Source organism: Musca autumnalis, unplaced genomic scaffold (genome assembly GCF_047663935.1).
Source record: "Musca autumnalis isolate F117 unplaced genomic scaffold, ASM4766393v1 scaffold_4, whole genome shotgun sequence".
Lineage (NCBI taxonomy): Eukaryota > Metazoa > Arthropoda > Insecta > Diptera > Muscidae > Musca > Musca autumnalis.
The window spans coordinates 249,136,663-249,162,650 of NW_027411977.1; the positions used below are offsets into that span (position 1 = coordinate 249,136,663).

The 25,988-nt window shown below is 36.1% G+C and overlaps 1 protein-coding gene across 14 annotated transcripts; it reads left to right on the top strand.

Moving 5' to 3' along the window:
- The first annotated feature begins 1,281 nt into the window (after positions 1–1,281).
- On the top strand, positions 1,282–25,773 carry LOC141404309 (cationic amino acid transporter 2). 14 transcript variants are annotated; one of them, XM_073987806.1, is made up of 9 exons: positions 1,282–1,570; positions 8,179–8,361; positions 20,786–21,056; positions 21,198–21,482; positions 21,546–21,650; positions 22,142–22,675; positions 22,748–23,098; positions 23,170–23,445; positions 23,634–25,773. In XM_073987806.1, exons 3-9 carry the CDS (start codon positions 20,816–20,818, stop codon positions 25,148–25,150), a joined length of 3,309 nt encoding a protein of 1,102 aa, XP_073843907.1. In that variant the 5' UTR covers positions 1,282–1,570; positions 8,179–8,361; positions 20,786–20,815; the 3' UTR covers positions 25,151–25,773. The 14 variants fall into 14 exon arrangements, with proteins under 14 accessions (XP_073843907.1, XP_073843903.1, XP_073843911.1 ...); XM_073987802.1 differs by having other exon boundaries at positions 1,356–1,570; positions 8,092–8,361; XM_073987810.1 differs by having other exon boundaries at positions 1,356–1,570; positions 8,092–8,361; positions 25,374–25,773.
- Positions 25,774–25,988: the final 215 nt, after the last annotated feature.

Consider the following 25,988-nt stretch of genomic DNA (forward strand, 5'->3'; position numbering starts at 1 on the left):
AGTTTAATGTAGCATGGATATCTAATCTTGGCGAATCGTTCGTTGTTGACTGTTATTGCTATCACTGGGAGATAAACTATGTCGAATGGCAAAAGTGATTTCAAAATACTAAGTACACCTTTTTATTGTTATAAAATTATAAAAAAACGTCTAACGCCCTATTTGTGTAGAAAATATTCGTTTTAAACGAATTTTCGTATTTTGCGGATCAATTTACTTGCTTTAGCGCAAATATAGATCGCTGATTTTTAAATGAGACATTCTTAGCTATGTATGGAAGGTGTCTAAGATGGATATGTCATCTAACGGCTATGCCAACTAAAGGCTGACTCATCAATGCCTATCTAAAATATTACAAATATAAACGAAGGAACACAAATTAATAAAAAAAAACAGGGAGTAAGAATAAATATAATAAGTGGAGTAAAATAATTTTGAGAAATTGTCTCTTTTCCTTTTTACAATACAGGACAATAGGACGTCATTCCACTTAAAATTACCTCCTAAAATCTTAATAGTCAATTTCATTATAAAAAATGTTATTTCACCTAACAAAAGCAAGCAGTGAGCAAAAGTACTCTTTTATGGGATTCTCACATTCCAAATAGGATAATAATACAAATTTCATTTCAAATCTTATAAGAAACCATTTGAAACTCGGATATTCTAATTTAAGAGGGTGTGTGATTTCAGATTTCCAATTTATTCTGAGACATTTTAAAATACTTAGGATAATATCCTAATAGGAGTCTCATTCTGTTCCAGTTATTTCTCTTCAAACTCGCCCTTGACATTGGATACAACATTAACTAAATTTATTTAACCTCTACTGGCCATTAAATTAAAAATACAGCAACCCCAGCCAGACGTTAATCATAACTTCTGTTTTATATTCCAAAAGCGTTCAACAAGTGACGTGCGAATTGCATTATTTTTTTGCAAGCCAATTTTTAAAATTCCCTACACACAAAAATACACTTTTCGGCATATGTATGTATGCATAAATGTAAATGCATTTTATTGATTGCCCGATTAAAAAAAAGCGCTACAACAATATTTTAAAATAATTGCCCGAATTATTTGAGGAGTATCATCAACCGATCAGGTATGCGAGTACGTTGTTTTAACTAGAATGAATGTCGGTCCGTGTGTTTGTGTGTTTATCTGTTCATTTGTTTGTTGACACTTGTTTTTCTTTGTACTTCGTTATTATTGTTATTATTTTAACCAGTGTTGTTGTTATTGCTACTTTTTATTTAGGCATTTCTCGATCCAGAGCACAGCCAGCAATCGTCGTCGTTTGCGGCTGGCTATCTTGCCAGGTACTTGATGCCGGCAGCAACAATTACTAAATTAGTCTTATTTTTGAATTCAAAACAATTGGACCGACGTTGAATGAGATCGCGTTAGTTCAAGTCCCACTCCGTTTATACCTCAACGCGCGTACCTGGGTGATTTTGTTGTTTCTGCTCTCGAAGCGATAACGTAAAACAAAAGTTTTAGTATTTCTGAGTCGAAAAACGAAAAAAAAACAATACGAGAGAGTTTACGGTGGATGCGTGTGAGATAGGTACCTCTCGTAATGATTTGTTTACATAGCCGTTTTAGACACGATCGTATTTGAAAAAAAAAAGAATACAACAACAATGCCGTGTATTATGACACAGCCTGTCCGCATCCTTATCAGTAGCAGCAATATCATTGTCATCTAAATTTGGATGTTTGAAATCCAAAAAAAATTTCAGCCACAAAAATAAAATGAATTTTTTTAATAAAATAAAGTGAAAAAGCAACAACAACATATAACAGAAATTAATCAATATTCTATTATTGATTGCATGTTTAAAACTGAAAGTGACCGATCATTAACAATTCAAGCGTATCAAAAAAAATAACCACCATGATATAAATATATTTATTAATGACGTAGTTGAATATGTATGTATGCATACAAGTGTGTGGGCATCCCGTGCCTTTAAGTATAATTTCAAATTAATATTGCATTTTAATTTGTAAGAAATTGGCAAATATGCAACAGATGAGTGTTGTGTATCGAGTAATTTACATAGACAGTGGCCTACACTGCAGACCATTATTTTAGGTACAGTTTTCAGAAATATTTTATTGAATTCTTCCACCCTAACTTCTTAAATTCACCAACTGATTGTGGTTTATAGCCAATACGGTTGGAAATTCCATTAAGAACGTAAAGAACCCTTTATGAACATTAAATACCAATTATGAACTCCAAAATTTAAGCTACATACATGAAATTTGTGCTTTCGAAATACCTAATATCAGTCGATTCCTTTATTGACAATTTCTGTGAGAATTTTGTTATACTGAAAAATAAGACAATCCAATCACAATCAATTTGATTTAAACGCGTCTAATTCCTCAAAAATTCCTAAAATCGGTCGACCTAAAAAATATTTTAAAATTTTTCTATAAGGGATGTGGGTTAATATAACACCCGATTTGAGATAATTTCAGGATTCTAATTACATTTTTTCCAATCGATATACAGTCGAACTTCTCTATAACGCAGCTGCTGGATACATAGGATTGCTACGTTGTAGAGAAAATTCATTATAAAGTGACTGTTTTATGTGGGAATTCTAATTTTTGTTTGTAAACAGATTCGTTATTGAGCACGGTGCTCTTGAACCAACTTTAAATGGAAGGTGCTTACCTGGGAAGTTTCTGCGGAGTCTGAAATTGCAATGTTCATAGATGAGAAAAATAAAAAAACAAAAGAAAATCGCCGGAACGCTTTTTGAATAAATCGCGGCCAAAGATCACATTTTAGGGGTTTTTTAGGTTTTCACGATTTTAGGAAACCGCAAACCCTATCAACATGGAACTAAAAAAGGTTGTAGCATTGAAATTTCTCTACAACATTGTTCTTTACGATATTTTCGAAGGTTTTACCATTTATGAGATATAGAAGTTCAAATTGGCACAATTTACTGACGGTATTGTCTCTTTATAAAACAATGTCATATACTGTGCACCTTAACTACATTTTAAATAAAAACCGCTTACACCTGAAAAGTTTTTGCGGATTCTGAAACAGCAATGTTCATAGATGTGAAAAATCCAAAAACAAGAAAAAATCGCTGAAGGGATTTTTAAATAAATCGCGGTCAAAGTCCACATTTTTAGGTTTATTTTAGGTTTTCTCGATTTTGCTTGGAAATGGGGCTAAAGAAAATGTTGTGGATTGACCCTTATGATTTGTTTCTTACTTACTTACTTAGCTGGCCCATTACAGAACATTTGTTCCATAGACCGAACTAAGAAAAGATCTCCAATTCTCTCTGTTTCGTGCTTCGCTTTTTGGAATACCGCGCCTTGTCATATCATCATCGACTTGTCTGCGCCATCTATTCTTTGGCCTGCCAATTCTGCGTGCACCGCCATGTGGCTCGAATTTATACGCCTTTTTAGCGGGTTCATCATCGCTCATTCTTAAGATTGGCCTAGCCAACGCAATCGCATCTCGATACGTTTAACTATATTGATGTCGTTGTATAGCTGATATAGCTCGTGGTTCATACGACGTCGATATTCACCGTCAACGCAAATCGTCCCGTAGATCTTTCGAAGAATTTCCCTCTCAAATACACCAAGCACTACCCATGCTTTGGAGCCATACATTAGCACGGGTAGTATCAGTGTTTTGTAAAGCGTCATTATTGTTTGACGAGATGTGGCTTTGTTTTTAAATTGCTTACTTAAACCATAGTAACATCTGTTGGCCAATACAATTCTTCTTCTTATTTCACAACTGATGTTGTTTGTAGTGTTTATGGCAGTGCCGAGGTAGACGAAGTCTTTAACTACCTCAAAATTATAGGTACCTCTTTTGCGCGTCGACACCATCAATTTGGTCTTTTCGCCGTTTACCGCCAGACCCACATTCGCAGATTCTGCTTCTACCTTCCTAAAGGTATCAGTTATTTCCTTTGCTGATCGTCCCATGATGTCTATGCCATCAGCATAAGCATCTCGTATTACCTTTTCCAGCAAAATGTTGAATAGGTCACACGAAAGGCTGTCTCCTTGTCTGGAACCTCTTTTGGTACTGAATTGTTCGGAGAGGTTCTTTCCAATTTTAACTGAGGACCTAGTATCAGTTAAAGTCATCTTACAAAACCGGATGAGCTTTGCGGGGATACCAAATTCAGACATTGTATGGAATACCTTTGATCGGAGGGGACTGTCGAATGCTGCCTTATAATCGACAAAAAGGTGATATGTGTCGATCTGCATCTCTTGGGTCTTCCCCAGGATTTGCCGCAGGGTAAATATATGGTCAATGGTGGACTAGCCAGGTCTAAAGCCACATTGGTATGGTCCAATTATTTCGTTGACCACAATATCTTATACGCAATAAGGAGACGACTTATGCCCCTATGGTTGGAGCAGACAGTCTTATCTCCTTTCTTGTGGACGGGACACAGGATGCTCAGGTTCCAATCGTCGGGTACGCGTTCTTCCTGCCAGATGGAGCTAACTAGCTGACGCATACACCTTATCAGCGTGTCGCCCCCGGTTTTAAACAGCTCGGCTGGTAGGCCATCGGCTCCTGCTGCCTTATTATTCTTCAGCCGGTTTATTCCTGTCTTTACCTCATCTTGGCCGGGTGGTATACATTCAATACCATCTTCTGGGATTGGATCTGTGGTATCTTCGTCGACTTCGCTACAATTGGATACAAACAGTTTGGAAAAATTTTCCTTATCCATATCCTGAGCACGCTATCTGTATCTGTTACCAGATTACCTTGCTGGTCTCTACAGGAGGATGTGCATGTACCAAAGGCATCAGTTTGATGCTTCACTCTTTGGTAGAATTTTCGGACTTCATTCTGGCTCCTGTACATCTCGATTTTTTCACACTCCCGCTTTTCCATTTCTCTCTTTATCTTGCGTAAAAGACGTTTCTCTTCTCTCCTTTTCTCCCGATATCTCTCTCGTGCGCTGCGCGTGGCTACGGATTGTAAAGTAGCCCTATATGCCGCATTTTTCTCTTCGGTAGCAGCACGACACTCCTGGTAATACCATGAATTCCTTTGTGGAGGTCTCTGGAATCCAAGTATGGATTTTGCGGCTGTTTGCATGGAGTGGGTAATATTTTGCCATTGTGTTGTTATGTTATCGGGACAAGGTGTGCTCGCATTAAGCAATTGGGCTAGTTGAGTGGAATATGCTGTGGCTATCTGTTGTGTTTGCAGCCTATCGATGTCCAACTTCCGCGTTGTGTCTGTTCGTGCTTTATTTGCAACGTTTAGACGGGTACGTACCTTTGCTGCAACAAGGTAGTGGGCCGAATCTGTGTTTGCTCCTCGGAACGATCATACATCCAACACGCTCGATGAATGTCTTCCATCTATCACAACATGATCAATTTGATTACTTGTTCTTTGATCTGGAGACAGCCAGGTGCCCTTATGAATATCGAGATGATTAAATCTGGTACTGCTAACTACCATGTTTTTTGCAGCTGCAAAGCTTATCAGCCTCATACCATTGTCAGATGTTTCACTGTGGAGGCTGAATTTCCCGACGGTTGGGCCAAAGATATTGTCCTTTCCAATTTTGGCATTAAAATCGCCTAGAATGATTTTAATGTCATGGGCAGGGCAACGGTCATATGTTTCTTCTAAGCGCTCGTAAAATATATCTTTGGTCTGTTCGTCCTTTTCTTCAGTGGGAGCATGAGCGCAAATAAAGCTGATGTTGAAGAATTCAGCTTTTATTCGAATTGCAGCAAGTCTCTCATTCACTGGGGTGAAGCTTGATACCAGATGTTTTAGTCTCCGACTAACTACGAATCCGCAACCAAACTCATTCTTTACGTCATTGCAGCTATAATACAGAGCGTCACCTTTAGGTGTTGTTGTGACGCCTTTCCCATTCCATCGTATTTCCTGTATGACAGTAATGTCGGCCTTGTACTTTTCAAGTACGTCTGCCAATGCGGAGACTGCACCTTCTCTATAAAGAGTGCGAACATTCCAGGTGCAGATTCGCAGATCATGGTCCTTAAAACGTTTGCGGGGTTCATCAACTTTAGAGGGGTTTGTTTTTTTTCTTTCGTTTTTTCATAGTAGGCTGTTTTTTCTAGGGGGAGGGCGCGCGGCACATGTTAGCTCACTACCTTTAACGGGTGTTAAAGGCAGTTCCCCAGGTGACACCACGGGGAGGTCAGTGTCCACTTGACATGAAAGAGGGACCATGATAAATCCTGGGCTTTGCCATGTTAAAACTGGTCAGGACCGTTTCTTGGTATCTTCCATCCCTTACGTCACCCTAGGTTTTTTGTGATTGTTCCTAGGTTTTCATTTTTGAGATATAGAAGTTCAGGTCCACATTTTTAGTTTTTTTTTTTTGTTAGGTTTTTTTGGGAAATTGCATTCATGACATTGTTTTGTAAGGAGACGATACAGTCAGTGAATTGTCCAAATTTGAACTTCTCTATATATCAAAAATGGTAAAACCAACGAAAATATTATAAATCACAAACTTGTTGAGAATTTTCGCTGCAACATTATTTTCTTTAGTTCCATTTTGATACGACTTGCGGTTTCCAAGTAAAATTGTTAAAACCTAAGAACACACTAAATATGTGAACTTTGACCGCAATTGATTAAAAAAACGCTCCGGCGATTTTTTAGGTTTTTTTTATTTTTCTCATCTATGAATATTGTAGTTTCAGAATCCTCAAAATCTTCCCAGGTGTAAGCACCCTCCATTTAAAGCTGGTTCAAGAGCACCGTGAGAGGTGTCCGTTTTAGATAAATTCGACTGAACCGATGGCTTGGTATTTCGGATTCTTAAAGGGCGGGAATATTTGTTATTTGTTATTTGTTTTGTTATTAAGGGCAATCATGAATATTTCCCTCGGAATATTTCCGCACGGAAAATAATTTAAAATGGTAAAATTCTTTAAAAATCAATATTTTAAAACGTAGAAAACGACTTGAATCGCCTAATTTTGAAACATTGTCGCCTAATCGACAAAAAAGTATTTCCTATTTGGACATAAATACCGAAATAAAATATTCATGAATATTTCCTTCGGAATTTTTCCGAACGGAAATTAATTTAAAAAGGTGAAATTCTTTAAAAATCAATATATTAAAACATGGAAACATCAATATATTAAAACACCTAATTACGGAATATTCTCGCCTAATCGACAAAAATATTCCCTTTTTTAACTTAAATACGGAAATAAAAATTTGTGAAATTGGGAAAAGGGAACAAATTCCGCACGGAATTTTTATTCATGATTGTCCTGATTGTAAAATTGGAAAAAGGGAACAAATTCCGCACGGAATTTTTAATTCATGATTGCCCTGATTATTTCGATATATGTTTGTACTTATCGAAATGATCCTCGGTGTAACTTGTTGTAGTTAAATATTTTAACAGCAGTTAAAACATCAAAACAGCAGCCAAATAAGAATATTTGCAATAAGAGAATGAATAAAACAGAATCGATTGTCAATGGAAGACAATTCACTTTCTCACAATTGATTTTGAATACGGCAGTTACAAATTACCTCTCTCTCTCTTCCAACACGTATAGATAGTTGTGAGAGTCGTTAGTATAAAACAGCGATGCTCGCCCTCTTACACAAAAGTGGAAACAAACCACACGTATTCTCTCTTTATTTTTGATTTGTCATTGTTTAGCAATGGAAAGAGTGTCTTACCACTACTAATACACCAACTTTTCTGAGCATCAATGGTATAAAATCTCTGTTATGTTCTTTTACTATAGTATCACTGTAGTGGTGTAACTGTCTCGATTGTATATTGCTGTTGTTATTGTTGTTGTTGTATTCTTATCAGTATCATTGAGATACATTTATTGTCTTTTAAATGATGTTGAGTTCTTCTCGTCGCCGTCGTCGTCGTCATATCTTTTTACAATTACTTTATACGGGTGTGCGTGTGTCATATCGCGTTGTTTTTGTTATTGTTCTGTTGAGTATGACATTTTTGCAAATATTTCTTCCTTTTTCATTTTTTTGCCTGCACTTCATTTCACTTGGCTGTATGGCTGGCTTGTACTTAGAAGAAAATGATGAATCGTATAATGTCGATCATTTTAAACGCTCTGTGAACGTTGAGCTAAGCGGTTAAGGGGTCCATCACAAAATAGGCAATTTGTCGGTGTTACAACGTGTGAAAAAAAAAATTAAATGGAATGAAAATAAAAGTGAAATAAATTCCAATACAAAAAGTGCTAAAATTTATATATTTTTGTTACCATAAAAATATTAAAAAAAAAAAATAATCAATTCTACCACCCACCACCTTTGGGAAAATCTTTACCATCATTAAGGTGAGTCAACCTCAAAACATAACAAGAATTTTGTTTACATTTGATTGCTGTGTAATTTCCTCTTTAATTTTCTTTAAATAACAACAAAAAAACATCTTATCTTTATTGCTTATAAATGGGTAATGGTTTCAGTTTTGGCTTTTTTATTTTCGCATAACAAATTAAGGTGAATTCGATTTAGGAGCAGTAAACTGTTTCATAATTAAATATGTTTATTGTCACATGTTCACCCCAATATTGTGACTGATGACTTTATTTTCACTTTCAATATAAAAAAATGGTTCTAAGACGATTAAGTCGCTCTATTTATAGGACAAATAGAAAATAACGCAGAGCGGTCAAATCTTATCGTAAATAAATATGTAATTACAAATTAATTTTGTAATTGTATTATAAGAACATACATAAATATTAGATACACTTTTTGTTGATTTTTCTTATTAGGTGTACAATTCTCATGTGAAAAAAATTGTCATTTGTTGAAAAAAAAAACAAAGATTAAAATGTATGTAGGTTATTATGTCAAAATGTTTGAGAAAAGTTTATATTAGCATTTCAATTCACCACCAACACACTCTAATAGCGCTACCAGCTTGCATCCGACTTCCCAGTTTCACCTCAACTCAGCTTACTTAGGTGCCCCTCACATCTAAAATTGTGAATGGTCTTTATCACATTGAACGTTGAAGATAGAACCCTTTATGTTCTCATATTTATTATACCAGCCGCCATAAGTCGGAGACCGTAAAAAGTATATTTATATTCTTGATCAGCATAAAAGTCAATATAACGATGTCCGTCTCCGTGTTGAAATCAAGATATGGCTCGACATTTCTATTGAAATGTTTAATAGAATGTTTGGTATTGAAAATGGGATATTTAGGTCTACATTTTTGTGTAGCTCAAAAAGAACGGAGCCCACCAATTTTTGGTACTTTTAAGGTACATTCGAAAATCGGGTATTTAGTTTTCGTTGGGGGTATTTTTAAGGTTTTAGCCACGTCATTCAAAAGAAATGGACATATGCCGACAATTCTCTGCAGTAATGTTTTATACTCGTAATGGAGACTAAATACCCCGTTTGCACTTAACGGGATTTAACGTCAAACGTCAAATAAATTCTCATAACAAGTAAGAACGGCGTTAAGTTCGGCCGGGCCGAACTTGTTATACCCTCCACCACAAGTTGTTTTGAAGTAAAATGGAATAATTAGTTTCCATTCGTGTATGAAGAAGACTTAATACTAAATTTCAGCAATTTCGGTAAAACAATGTGGTGCCTCATTCTATGGGTGCTTTTTTAAAACTTCGATCTATACCGACAAATTTCTGACGGAAAGTTTTTAGGCTCAAAGAAGACTAAATACCAAATTTCCTATATTTCGGTAAGATAATATGGCTAAAACTTAAAAAATACCGAAAATCAAGAAGTACGCTTCTATGGGGATATAGGAAGACGTGGACCTATACTGATAATACTCTTCTGGAATATTTTATAACTCTTGGAAGACGAAATATCGAATTTCAGCCATTTCGGTTGGATATTGACGTCACAATCTTCAGTATTACGAAAATCGGTAGGTACCGTTCTATGGGAGCTATATCGAAACGTGGACCTATACCGACGAATTTTAGTCATGTGCAATATGAATGCGCGGACTTGTACAGACATATTTCTGGCGAACAGTTTTATATCACATTGAAGACTAAATACCAAATTTCAGCCATTTTGGTGGAATATTGAAGGCACAACCTTCAAAATACGAAAAATCGGGAGGTACCTTTCCATGGGGGCTATATGAAGGCGTGGACCTATGCCGACAAATTTAAAGGGGAAGTTTCAGTACCCCCAACGAAGTCTAAATACCGAATTTCAGCCATTTCGGTGGAATATTGAGGCCACAACGTTCAAGATACCGAAAATCGGGAGGTACCGTTCTATGGGGGCTATATGAAGGCATGGACCGATACCGACAAAATTCTGGGGGAAAGTTTTATACCCCTAAAGAAGACTACGTACCAAATTTTAGCCATTTTGGTAGGATAATGAAGCTAAAACCTTAAAAATACCGAAAATCGGGAGAAAATCTTTAAAATTGCGAGCTGTATCTTGATTTCAACAGACAGACGGACGGACGGACGGACGGACATGGTCAAATCGACATAGAATTTTATGCTGATCAATAATATATATATACTTTTTAGGGTCTCCGACGAATATTTCGATGTGTTACAAACGGAATGACAAATTTAATTATACCCTCCATATGGTGAAGGGGATAAAAAAGCTAACCCGGAAAAAAGCTCTAATACAAACCCAGTTATATATACTATTGAGTCTCCGTTAGGTGTATAAAACATTACTGTATAGAATTGTCGGTATATGTGGTTTGACGGAGATACTGGGGCTATATGAACCCCAGCATCTCCCGATTTTGGGAATTCTAATGTTTTAGTCTTCTTTAAGGGATTTAAATGTTGCTAGAAACATTTTCTAACCGAAATGGCTGAAATCTGGTCTAAAAATATATTTCACGATGGAGGGTATAAAAAGTGAAGCCCGGGTGAACTTAACGCAGTTTGACTTGTTTGGTATTTGTATTGAATTCAACAACGAAAATTTTCAGAAAGAGACTGTAAATATCAAGTTAGACGATGCGCCTTAACTTATTTTTCAATGGAAGGTGCTTACACCTGGAAAGTTTTTGCAGATTCTGAAACTGGAATGTTCATAGGTGAAAAAAATATCGCCGGAGTGATTTTCAAATAAATCGCGATTTAAGTTCACATTTTTAGGGGTTCTTCCTATGTAAATGGCCGTAAAGAAAATGTTGTAGCTGTGAAAATTCTCCACAACATTGACCTTTATGATATTTTCGTAGGCTTTATCGTTTTTGAGATATAGAAGTTCAAATTGAGACAATGCACTGAATGTAAAACAATGTCATTACTTCAATTTCCCAAATTAAACTTATATATCTTGAAAATGGTACAACCTAGGAAAAAATAAATCATCCAATCTTGTAGAGAATTTTCACAGCTTAACATTTTCGTTAGTCTCATTTTGATATGATTGCGGTTTTCAAGCAAAATCTTGAAGACTTAAGAAAAAAACCTAAAAATTTGAACTGAACCTGTATATCTCAAAAATGGTAAAACCTACCTCAGTCTTGTAGAGAATTTTCACAGCTACAACATTTTCTTTAGACGCATTTCGATACTACTTGCGGTTTCCAAGCAAAATCGTGAAAACCTAAAATTGTGAATTTTGATCGCGATTTATATAAAAATCCGATACAGTCAGTACATTGCACTATAGGTAATTTGCCCTGTTTTTGAGACAAAAATTAATAACAGCGGAATTAAAGGATTTTTTAACTTTTTAAATTATTTATGTGTAAAATTGGGATAAAACAAAGATTTTTACAGATAAATTCGGATATAAGGAACAACGGTTATAAGCAACTACGTATATAACGAACAAAGCTATTTTTTCCAATGCCATTTTCATTAGTTTTCTTATGCACAACAAACTGATGAAAACGATCACGGTAGTAAGTAACACAAATTTTGTCCCCGCGAGTAGATTTTCCAACGAATTGTTACTACAGTTTTGTATATTTTTTGAATATACGTTAATAAAGACGAGTTTAGTACTCTTTTAAACCGTATTAATGATTAATATGTAATAGAGAGATAAAATAAAGCTCAGTACTGCCGTACCGTTTATAGAAAACCACGGATATACCGAACAATTTGTCGCCATTACTTATTTTACTTGCAATGAAATTGTATACAACTATATTTTTTACACTTATTATTTATTTCCTCAAACCAAACTTCCACAATTTTAAGACTTTTTATTGAGAAGTAACCTAATAAAATCTCATAAATATCAAAAAACGGTCAAAATCGGGGTTTGAAACCTAGTAATACCAATGCAGAAGACTTTCAGTAATGTGTTATAGGTGGCAAAATCACGGCCAAACACGGCCAATTTAGTATAAGTCTATATGAAGTGAGTTGAAGAAAAATAAAATATTTATTTCTGACTTTTTGTGTTTTTTGGTCGCTACCCAAAATGTTTAAGCTATATTATATATGAAATAAATTCCTCTCGCAATTGCCAATCTATTCCATTTTACATATATTTATATTTGGTTTATTTTTCCGCGGTTTTAAGTACATTGAAATATGCCTTACAATATATATTCTTTTAGTTCTTCTTCGAAATTCTCACTTTGACTGCGATTTAATTCGCGATAATGACGCTATTTTGAAAAATGTCATTCATATTAATAAATTTTGACATGTTCTTTTTTCAATGCCAACTAAAAAATTATTATTATTAAAAGTTGCAAAATCGACTTTTTGCCTCAAAAACAGGGCAAATTACCTATAGTGCATTGTCTCAATTTGAACTTCTATATCTCAGAAACGGTAAAATCTACGAAAATATCATACAGGCCACTCTTGTGGTGAATTTTCACAGCTACAACATTTTCTTTGGGCCCATTTACATAGGACTAGCGGTTTCCAAGCAAAATCGTGAAAACCTAAAGAATGTGAAAGAAATGTGAACTTAAATCGCGATTTATTTGAAAATCCCTCCGGCGATTTTTTTTTTGTTTCTTGATATTTCTCATCTATGAGCATTGTAATTTCAGAAACTGCAAAATCTTCCCAGGTGTAAGCACCTTCCATTTAAATTTGGTTAAGGCACACCGTGAATTGTTTATATGCTTTACTTCGAAAGTTTTTAAACAATCTTTTGTTAAACCTCATTTGAAGAAGAAACGTGGAAATATAATGTCTAACAAGACCAATAATGTACCTTTTGTACCCTTTAGTACAGCTAACTCACACTCCATCAGTGTCCCTCAGTCCAAATTTCAGAATTCTAGCTCCTTCTAGTACCAATTTCCGAAAACCTCCGTGCCAAGAGTGACCCGTAAATTTCAAGCTTCAGCCGTTTCTGGCCGCTGATGAATCAGTCATGGAATAATATTTTTGTTCTTTTATGTACATACGTATACACAGTGTGCAAAGTTCATATTCGTACATCCCTAAATATGAATAATCGTTATAAGGTCTATATTTTATATGCAAATATGAAATAATTGATGGGAATTACTATAAAGAACAAGTATGTAAAAATAAAAGAATAAATTTTAAATTTATTCAGTCATTTAGTTATAGATGGCGCATGTGTGGTTGGCAAAGTTCGTATTAGTACACCTAGATTCGTCGCAACATTGGGCGTCCGTGGGACTAAGTTTTGTTGCATTTGCAAAAGCTAGCAACATTTTTTTTTGTATGAGAACACGAAAATTGTTGCAGATGGACTGCTGTTAGCTATTTTCGTCAAAAATGTTTGGCCGACTTTTTATTCATACAAATTTTTTAATAAAATTGTCGTTATTTCTACATTTTTCCACAGCACAGACATTCCAAAAAAAGAAAAGGATAAAAATTAATGTATTTTTGGTCAAAAAGTCCTTAAATACCACAAATATACAGTGCTTCTAGGTGTACGAATACGAACATTGCCACCCACACAGACGCCATCTATACCTAAATGACGGAATTAAATCAAAATTTGTTCTTTTATTTTTAAATCTTTCTACGTAATAGTAATTTCCATCAACTGTTTCTTATTTGCATATAAAATATGTAATTTATAACGATTTGAATTTTGCATACTGTATGTAGATATTGCGATCTCCATTGTGATTTTATGACAGCTCCAAGGATATCCATAAATCGATTTGAATCAAGATATATGTAGGTACCAAAAGTGATATAAATCAAACAAATATTTTAAGATGTTGCAAATATTGCAATGTCTGTATTTTATATTTCTTAATATTTATTTAATTTTTTTCTTGTTCTTTCTAATTCAATCTTATCTGTCTAAGATTTTTGCCATATTACTGGAATGGGGGAACACAGTTTTTTGACAATTTGCTTTTTATCCCCATTTAAAATAAGTTGTTTATTTTTGTTGTTGGCATAGTAAACATAACCTAGACATAAATTTCTTATCTTCATTGAGAATTTTTAAGAAGTTTTTTTGCTGTATCTGTATGAAATATTTAAAAACTTCGTGAAGATATCCAAAGATTAAAATATTAAAGTAAAAGGCCTTGGATAATAAATGTTGAATTGTTACCTTACGTATATGCTCAGACTTATGTTTAATAGGGCTATATTATAAAGCAATTTAGCCATATCTGTCTGTCTCTCTTTTTCTGAGTGAGTTACCGTTTTGGACCTTTTGAGTAATGCAGTTTAATCTCAGTTTCGTTGTTTATAAATAAAAGAACAACAACAAACCTAAGATTAAACCTTTACTTTAATAATAAATGAGTAATACACTTCTCAACAAAACTGCCAAAGTGAATCTAAAAATAGACACAAACAGCACGGTGGACCATAGGTTGTTGTTGATTTTCGACAAACTATCAACATTTTTATGTTGATTCTCTGCAATACTGTGACGCATAACAGTGGAAAGTAGCAATGTACTTGGCTTGCATATCGGCAAAGTTTTAAATTTGTCGAAATGCTATTTTGGAAAGAATATACTTTCTTATCTTACAGCGACCATTTCAAAAATAAGTATGTCAGTAATGTAGCAAAATCCCAAACATAAGAATAGTGTGTGCGTGTAAACTGTGGCATAAAAGTTAAGGAAACCCAATATGGTTATGGGTATATTAAGTTTGTTTTTCTGTTTGTAACACATCGAAATAATCATTTGCGACCATATAAAGTATATATGTATGTATTCTTGATCAGTAAAAAATTCTAAGACGATCTAGATATGTCCGTCTGTCCGTCTGTTGTAATTACCCTAGTGTTCGCAATAATTGAGCTAGAGCGCTATATTTTTGCACCCGAGTGTCCTTTTCCCATAGGCAGGTCAAGTTCCAAGATGGGCTGTATCGGACCACTTTTTGGTATAGCCCCATATAACGGAACCTCCCGTTTTTCTGTATTTTGGGTATTTTAGCTAAATTTTTGACCAAACTATCTGCAATTTCACGTTTGAGGTTCCAGTGATCACAAAATATCTTTACTAAACACCGTCAACATAGGTCCATGTTTTAGTATAGCCCCATATAACGGTACCTCCCGAGTTTTGGTATTTTAAAGATTTTAGCTAAAATATTTTGAAGATTTTAGCTAAAATTTGAGAGTTGAGGTTCCTAGTAATCACAAAACATCTCCACCTGAAACTGTCAACATACATAGGTCCATGTTTTGGTACAGCCCCCATATAACGGTACATCCTGATTTTTGGATTTTAGCTACAACTGTTCACCGAACTACCTGTAATTTCACTTTTGGGGTTCCCAGTGGTCACAAAATAACTCCACTAAAAAACGTCAACATAGGTCCATGTTTTGGTATAGCCCCCATATAACGGTACCTCCAGATTTCTGGTATTTTGAGGATTTTAGATAAAATTTTTTACCGAACTTCCTGTAATTTGACAGTTGAGGTTCCTAGTAATCACAAAATATCTCCACCGAAAACTGTCAACATAGGTCCATGTTTTGTTATAGCCCCATATAACGGTATCTCCCGATTTTCAGTATTTTGTGGATTTTAGCTATATTGTATTACCGAACTACCTAATTTCACGTTTGGGGTTCCCAGTGCTAACAAAATATCTTCACCTAAAACTGTCAACATAGGTCCATGTTTTGGCCCCCATAGCCCCCATATAACGGTACCTCCAGATTTTTGGTATTTTGAGGATTTTAGCTAAAATTTTTCAACGAACTACCTGTAATTTGACAGTTGAGGTTCCTAGTGATAACGATATCACCTTCAAAAACTGTGAACAGAGGTCTACGTTTTGGTCAATGTCAATATAGGTCCATGTTTTGGTATAACCCCCATGTAACGGTTCCTCCCAATTCTCGGTTTTTAGTTACAAATTTCGACCGCACTAATTGTAAGTCGACATTTGTCACGCAACATCTCCACCGAAAACTGTCAGCATAGGTCCATGTTTCTGTATAGACACCCCCCCCCCCCCCTTTTTAAATTGTCAACGTAGGTCCATGGTTTGGTATAGTCCCCATATAACGGCGCCTCCCCATTTGACCCAACTACATGGTTTGGTAGAGCCCCCATACAACGGTATCTCCCCATTTTCGGTTTTTTGGATTTTAGCCTCAATTTTTGATCAAAGTATCTGCAATTCGACATTTGAGTTTCCCAGTGGTCACAAAACTTCTCCACCAAAAACATAGGTCCATACTTTGATTTAGCCCCATATAAGGTTCCCGACCGATTGAATACATTTTTTATGATTTTTTACCTTATTTAGTTATAAGTGGTCACGGAATATCTCCTCCTAAAATTGTGGACAGGAAAGAAAATAATTATTCCGTTTTACTTCAGAATATTTTATGGTGGAGTGTATGAAAAGTTCGGCCCGGCCAACTTAGCACGTTTTTACTTGTTTTTTCAATACATCTGTGTTGTAAAAAAAACTGAGAGAACTTTCCGAAATAAAGGTTAAATGTATACGGGGAACAGATCGCAAACTGTTTTCAATGATTAATGTTTGAAATTTGTGGGAAAGAAGTGAACCTATAAAGTCCATCTTCGAATCTGCTGTATGTACGACTTGCCAAATGTATTGTATAAACTACTTCTGAAATAACATGAAGTAAGCATTTTACAGATTCACGATATTCTGAGGAATTGTGGAGCACAGAATTTAGAAGATATCTTGTAAAGGTAACGTGTAAAGCTATTGACCAAAATTTCAGAATTATGTAAAATTTTATATTTTTTATAGATTTTGATTTGTTTGACAAATGAGTTCTACTACTCTAGGGCTAAGATAAGTTCGACCGGGCCCAACTTTCTATACCCTCCACCATGAAATACTCTGATCTAATATGAAATAATTTTCCGCCCAAATTGGCTCTTGGAATTTCTAGAGGTCAACAAACTTCTCACCAAAAATGGTGGAGATAGGTCATTTTGGTATATGTAGGTCCCATAAAACGGTGCCTCCCGATTTAAAGTATTTTGAGGATTTTAGTGACATTTTCTGATGGAATTAGCTGAACTTGGACATTTGAGGTTCCCAATAACAGAAAACAAAAAATGCTAAGACAGGTCCACATTTGGGTATAGCCGCCATATAATGGTACCTCCCCATTCAAGTTGTTTTGAGGCTTTTAGCTACATTTCTAGACCAACTTAGCTGAAATTCGACATCTAATGACCAACAAACTTCTCCACTAAAAATTACCAAGATAGGTTCACGTTTTGGTATAGCCCCCAATTTAACGGTACCTGCTGATTTAAGCTACTTTGGGGATTTTACTTTTTTTTTTGACTGAACTAGCTATAATTTGACAATTGATGTTCTCAGTGGTCCCGAAACTTCTCCACCGAAAATCGTTAATATACATAGGTCCATGTTATGGAATATCCCCCATAAAACGGTGCTGCCCGATTTTCGGTATATTGAGGATTTTAAGTACAATTTTTAACCGAACTATCTGTAATTTGATACTTAAGGTTTCCAACGGTCACAAACTTCTCCACCAAACATCGTCCACATAGGTAAATTTTTTGGTATAGCCCCTATAGAACCTCGCAATTTTCGGCATTTTGAGGATTTTAGCTACAACTTTTAACCGAACTAGCTGTAATTTGATATTTGAAGATCTCAGAGGTCCCGAAACTCCTCCACCAATAATCGTTCACATTGGTCTATCCCCCATATAAAGGTACCAACAGAATGAAGAAAATTTAGATTTTTATTAATTTTCTCGTTTAGAGTTAAGCTTGATGATCAAAAAATGTTCCAAGTGAAAAAAGAAAGCCAAGGACTCGAACCCACACAGTCACCAAATTACGTGACCTGGTTTCGCTGTTAGTTGAGCAGCTCTTCAGACGTATCGACTGTGGGATGGCTTCTCTGTCCTAGAACTTTTGGTTTTTCAAATGCAAATGTGTTTTAATACAACCACGGATATTTGGCCGTTGACTTGTATTTCTTCATGATAAACGCCTTTTTTGCGCTGCCTTTGAAGTCATGAGTTTGGCTTTGATATTTTAGATATTTTTTTGTCTTATCTGGGCATTTGAGGTATCCGTGGAAACAGTTTTTGCACGTAAGAAGAAACTAATTATTCAATTTTAGTTCTAAATGTTTTATTGTGGGGATAAAAAAAAATACGGCACGGCCGAACTTAATGTTTTTTATTTGTTATTTATTTACGAATTACATGCAATTAGACCGAAAGCGAGGATAAAAACTTCAAAATACCTGAAATCGAAAACTTCAAAATATATATAGGTTTCGATAAGGCCGTAAAATCCAAACGAAATCTTTGAAAATGTTTATAGTACCTCTGTTTGTGCTGCACAGTGTAATGGGTCGAAATCTATAAAAACCCATTGGTCCAATTTGCACTGTCTAGTGAGCTTCATAAGAATAACTATATCCAGTTCAAACTCTCATCAAGATCTAGAGCTTCCCCCACAAAAGTTAAAACATTTTCGATTTTAATTAAAGGGATTTTCAAGGTTCGTCTTAAAATTTTTACCGCGAGGTCCTGATATACAACGACATAATTTTCATTGGAAAGTCCACCTTTTGTAATAATCACCCGTAAGTTGTGCCTACGACAACAAAGACCATTTGGATAATAAATTCTATTTTAATTTGTAATCGTTTTTATAAGATAAATTACGGCTGAGGATTTTGTACTTGTTTATTTACTTATTGCCAATGTATAAACGTATTAAAGCTTATTAATATCGATCCGCTTTGGCAAACTTTAATCAGATTTATATGCCTTAAACTCAGACAAGTCATTCAACCTAGCCTACTTGTTGCGAATCAATCCACCTTCTTGGCAACACAACATAACAGCTGGACAAAAAACGTAGCATGTTATTGTTGATGTTATGCTCCAAATTTCCCTGTCTGTAGAAGCTTAAAATAGAATATTTTATTCCTTTCAAAAGAGAGATAACCCGCCAACTGTACATAAAGGTTCAATGTGCATCGAGAAACATTAATGTATGCGCCACTTGAATTGTATTTTGCCGTTAACTCTGATATACTGTCTGTCTGTCTGCCTGTGTCTTTGTTATGATTTTTGTCCTAACAATAAATCGGGGGGCTTCTAATTCTACATTGTAACTAGAACGCTGTGTCTGAAAATAATTTAGTTTTACGATTGATTGTCTTTATAAACGACGTAGATTTTTTATTGGCATTTTGTGACCGATCGAAAATGCAGATTGTAGGCGGCATTGAGAACTGAGCAGTGATTTGCATTGCAGTCAGCAGTCGGTAGTAGCAGTTGCAGCGTTCTTGGTCCATAAACCGGTTTCAATTAGTTACGGAAGGATTTTTCTGTTGAAAAGATAAGATGGTGATGGTGTCCATGGACTGTAAATTGTATAAATAAATTGTATGCCCTCGGTATTGCTAGAACAAACTAGAATTAATATTTCTAGTGAAGGAAGTAAAAGAACTGTTATTTAAATTGACTTAGAGTTTAGGTAAAATTTTTAAATTACAATTTTCACTATTTGAATCTTAAATTATCTTATGGAAGATCCACTCGACTGAAACACCTAAAAAGTTTTATGAAGATTGGAAAGATTGTGTGCCTGCAATATACAGGGTAACGTGGGGCAGCTTTGTCATTGGCGTGTTTTAGCCAGCGGCGATTTGTTACCCGCCCCGCGTTACCCCACAAATATTGTAATTTTTAATGACTTTTGGCCCCTTTAACCGGTCCTTTTAGATCATACGATAATAGCTGTTAAGTAACCCAACGGAATTTGCCTTTCTTTAGATTTGTTTCAGCTTTACCAAAAAAGTAATGCGATTTTTAACCTCTATAAAAAATGTATATAGAATTTTTTATTTATTTGTGTATATTGTTGTTGTTGTTTTTTAAACAAATTGCTCAACGTTTAACTGTGAACAATCCCAAGCGTAGTATCAATTAAAAACTGACAAATTATTCAGCCACAGGGCAATCTCTTTTTGGTTTTGTTTTTATAGACATTTTAATGTAATTCCCATTTTAAAATACACCCATTCGAGTAAATATGTTTCCAAAACATCCCTGAAGAGAAAAGGCAGATTTCTGATTCATATTCGCTCAATGATATGGGATCTACTTTTCATCGCCGAATTCGAACGGCATGCCTAACTACACTCCCCTTTACAGAAGTTTTTCATGGCTGAAATACTCAGGAAATGTAAGCCAACATTATACTGAACAGATTTACCACCGCAGGGATTCAACCGCAGACCTTCTATTTTTTGTTTTTCAAAGTAGTCTGCCTTAATCCCATTGTTATTTGTTGTTGTTTTCTTATTAAAATTTACACAATTTTCATTCCTTTTCTTTTTCAGTTCTATTTCTAAATTCGAAAGAACACGACAATGGTCCAACAGCCTTCATATTGGAAAGTCTTGACGCGTCGGAAACCTCTGTCCCAGGAAAGTGCTGAGAGCGATAGCAAACTCAATCGTGTCTTGGGTTTATTTGATCTCACTGCCTTGGGTGTGGGCTCCACACTGGGTGCTGGTGTCTATGTACTTGCTGGACAAATTGCCAAAGATCAAGCAGGTCCCTCAGTAATACTTTCATTTGCAATAGCCGCTTTGGCGTCACTTTTAGCAGGTAATTAATACAAAACGATTTAATCCCATAAAAATAGTTGTATGTGGTTTTATCGGCAGATCAACTCATTTACGTGAGCGCTCAATTTCATTGTCTGATGATTTTTTCATTTTCTCCCCTCTCTCATTTTCCCTTCGCTAGGTGTCTGCTATGCTGAATTTGGCGCCCGTGTACCCAAAGCTGGCTCAGCTTATGTCTACAGCTATGTATGCATTGGAGAATTTGCTGCATTTGTCATTGGTTGGAATTTGATATTGGAATATATGATTGGCACAGCAGCAGTGTGTCGCGGCATCAGTTTGTATCTGGACACATTAATCAATGACACGTTAAAAACCACCTTTGCCGAAATATCACCAATGAATGCCTCGTTTTTGGGCAGTTATTTTGATTTCTTTGCCTTTGGTTTGGTAGTGGTATTTGGAGGTAGGTCTTCTAAACTTTATAAAATGTCCATTTCTGGTTAACTTTTTTGTTTTATTTTAACAGTTGCTCTGGCTTTTGGTGTGGAAACTTCTGCACTTGCCAATAATTTTTGCACGTGCCTCAATATATTCATTTTGTTATTTGTCATTGTTGCTGGAGCTATAAAATGTGAGTATTGAAAATTACAACCATGTCTGGAGAGATTAGTGGACATTATGAAACCTGATGATACCTGACTCTCAAATGTATCGACGAGTCCAAATTTAATATACAGCCACAAGCGGCTTTTTTCATCGTCAAAATATCAGCGGGTTCTTTCGACCCAGATTGGTCGGAAACCATAGTGTTTCGGCCAGCAGCATAAAACCTATGCTTCTACGTAGGTTTCCTGCTGCTACAACAACAACAACCGCCAAACAAAATATGTGAAAATGAATTTTTTGAGCTTGACATCCGAAAAAAGCTTGGCATTTTAATTTTTGTTTTAATTTCTCCTTATGTTCCGCATTCTCTCATGTTCCGCATTCTTTGAAAAAGGAGTATACATTAAATCAGTATTTATCTTTACCTTCCCTTCTCCGAAAACTCTGCCTTTAGAAATTGCAGTGCGTGCCCACACCTTCCCTCATTCTAATAATAAATTGAAATTTCTTTTTTAGCAAGCTGGTCAAACTGGACCATCGACCCAAGCACCACAAATACCACAAATTTACCCGAAGGCACCGATCTTGGCCTAGGAGGTTTCTTTCCCTTTGGCTTCACTGGCACCCTAAAAGGGGCTGCAACCTGTTTCTTTGGTTTTGTGGGATTTGATTGCATTGCTACGACCGGCGAAGAGGTACGCAATCCACGTAAAAATATTCCCCGCTCCTTAATGCTCTCATTGCTGGTGATATTCCTATGTTACTTTGGCGTTTCAACGGTCCTTACACTTATGGTTCCCTATTATCTGCAAGATGCCAATGCTCCTTTACCCAGTGCCTTTAAAGAAGTTGGTTGGAGTTTTGCCATGTGGATTGTTTCGGTGGGCGGCTTAGTTGGTCTGTTGGCTAGTTTATTTGGAGCCCTGTTTCCACTGCCACGTGTAATGTATTCCATGGCCCAGGATGGTTTGTTGTTTCGCTTTTTGGGACGCATACATCCACGTTATCGGGTGCCTGTAATTGGTTCCATCTTTGCAGCAATAATAACCGGTGAGCATACATTTTCATCCATTTTATATCTAATTTTTATCATCTATTCATCCTTCTTCTATTTCCGTTCAGCTTTGATTGCCGGCTTATTTGATTTGGCCCAATTGGTAAATCTTCTGTCAATTGGTACCCTCTTGGCATACAGTGTGGTGGCCATATCCATTACCATTTTGCGTTACATGGACAATTCCGAGACCTTTGGTAATCATGAAACCATTGCAGAAAATGGCCACGCCAATGGTAATGCTAATCACAGCCATGCCAATGGTAATGGTCACAGTGTTTCGGAACATTCTCTGCTAACATCCAAAGGCGAACGAGCCACGTTTAAGACAGTATTATTGCAGTTGTTTAACTGCCGCCGAGTTAATATACCCAACGAGCTTACCACACGAATTGTAGGCACCCTTATTACCCTATTTTGTAAGTAGTTGACAGTTGATTTATAAAGTTTATATCCAAAACCAACAAAATTTACCCTCACTATATTCTAGGTCTGCTATCCATGGGCATTGGCCTGGTATTTATGCAGGCATATGATGCCTTGATCAATAACCAACTCTGGGTTTTGGTATTGCTGATCGTTTTGCTGCTACTCACCCTGTTGGTGCTTATTGCCATATGTTTACAGCCTCGAGAGGCCTATGTCCGGGTATTCAGGGTACCTCTAGTGCCCTTGGTGCCAGCCATTAGTATTTTCATCAACATCTATTTAATGCTACAGCTGGATACTATGACTTGGATAAGATTTGGAGTATGGATGGCCATTGGTAAGTGGTTGAAACATGGAGGCATTTTCATTCCATTTAATCATCCTTTCACTACGATTGGCTTAGCTAATGCATGTGACACACTCATCACCAAACTAATCCCACTTGAAACACACACACCCCCTCTCGCTCCCTATCTTTTGGTATCTCGTAGTCTACTAATCTGGTTAACATTATTGTCACACTAGGTATTCCTATGTTTATTGCATGTTGGTGCATGTATGATATAAAAAATCCAGCCAAGAGACATCCTGAGCGCATAGAATTTGAGAAATTGCTTAAAGCGAGTCGGGATGGTCCAGGCATTTCCGGCAATTTCAAAGCCGTGTCCAATGTCTCAACAGCCACCACGATAGTAATGCAGCAAAATGAACGTTCCGTCAAGAGTTTAGATGAAATAATGGACATGAATGAGGTTAGCGATGATCTGATGGTCATCAAGCAGCCCAATGGTCAAATAAACTATGTGGAAGATACTAAAAGTGATAAGTCACATTGCTCAGGCCAGGTTTGCAAAGATCCAGATGAAGCCACAAATTCAGTGTCACTGTCTAAACTGGATACCACCACAGAAGAGGAGAAATCGGTTATAGCCATGTTGGATGATGTCCTGCAAACTGAGGATGATGGTCTATATGATGCACCCTTCTATGATCGTAAGATTAGCGTCGACTCGGAAATGGTGCCCAGTGTCATTAGAAGTACAACAGTAGCCACGGTACACAGCAGCAGCAGTGATGGTTCTGAAATAGCAGAGGGCGCCGAAGAGAACATTACACCATCTAGTGTAGATTCGGGTATTCAAGAAAACTATCAGGAGAAACAGAAAGTTGCAATGGAATTGGTGGAGGAAATTCTGAATAGTCCTCGTTTGTGGATGGCCTTGGAGAAACACCATGAGGAGCAGAAACAAAAGCAACTGGCCAGTGATATTCCTCAGGAACCAACGACAACAAATGCTACCGATCCTAACACCATCTATCCCGATAATCGTGCCCAATCTGTAGAGTCCTTATTATCCTTAACGTCAATTGAAGATCCTCTACATTCGGAAAAATTTCGCAATAAACTAAGCCAACTAATAATGAAACCACCTGAGCCGATATCTCTAAAAGATCCCACCTCCACACCAAATGACGATGAAACGACAACTGTACGACCCAAGCTCAAACATTCCAAAAGCGAAGCTGATGTTAGAAAATTAGTTTTAAAAGCCATTGAAGGCTGCGACATCCACATAGACAGTGAACCTAAATTAGGTGCAGCAACAACAACGAATTCACAAACCATTCCCAAGCCTCCCAAATTCGATCCAGTGCTTTACAAAACCATTAACACTCTAAGCAACCGGCCCAGAGAACGTCCCAGCCTGGACAAGTTATTAAAACAGGATGAACAATCTAAGCCCAAAATATTGGTGGAGTTGAGTGAACCCCAAGTTACTAACGAAGAACTTCCTTTTAAACAAAAGCTCGAGGCCATATTAAAACGTGGACCATCTCACAAAACCCAAACCCAACCTGATGTAGAACTTAGAAGACCCAAATCTGAAGAACCCCCAGTTGCAGAAGAACAGGCACTGCAGATTCCGAGGGAAAACTTGACTAAATCACAAAGCAATCTCAACAACTTATCGGCCAGCATGATCAATGAAACTCGTAGAACTTTAAGATCAGTTAAACCAAAACAAACCACCGAATTATAACATTAACCCGGCTTTCAAAATTTTGCAAAACTAACCACTGCAACACAAATACCACCTAACCTAAAATGTAAACAAAAAAAGAACTAAAATGCATGAAGCCGTTGGCATGGTTACAAAACAACAAAAACAAACAACACAAACCAAACTAGTCCTTAATTCCTTAATGTCTCAAACCGTTTCTTATTTATTTCTCCCTTTCTAATCCTCCTATGTCGATCCACAGGTCTGGCCATTTACTTCTTTTACGGTCTACCCAATAGCTACAGAGACCTCAGAAGGCAATGTCGTGGTTGGCAAAAATTAAAATACAGTGAATATTTCTAACCATAGCAAGCTGCCACGCAAAAGCATCCGTAAACATCTGGTGAGGCTTATTAATTCTCTTCATTTCATTCTATGGGAAGATTCTGTTTTATATGGCAAAAATTGAAATTGAAACCTGCATCATCATAAATCTTAATTTGGGATTATTATTTAGAAATAAGTTATAGTTTTAGAAATAAAAAAATATTTTAAATATTGTTATAAGAATAAGTTTAAAACAATAATAATAGCAACAACAACAAAATATTGCAAAGCTTTGTTTTTTGGTCTGAATAAATGAAGATATGTGTCATATTTTATGTGAAACATTTTATTTATTTTATTTTTAACATGTGGTACTGGGCGCCTTTGCTTGACCAATTTGTTAGAGTCTTAAGATATGTATTCATGTTGTTAGGGGTTGTCTACGGGGGTCCATTTGTGGTAATAATGGATTCATTACTGCAACCACTTAATTCACTTTATAAGGTATTTACTCTTTCTGAGATGGAACAGTTGGGCTCCAGAATTACGT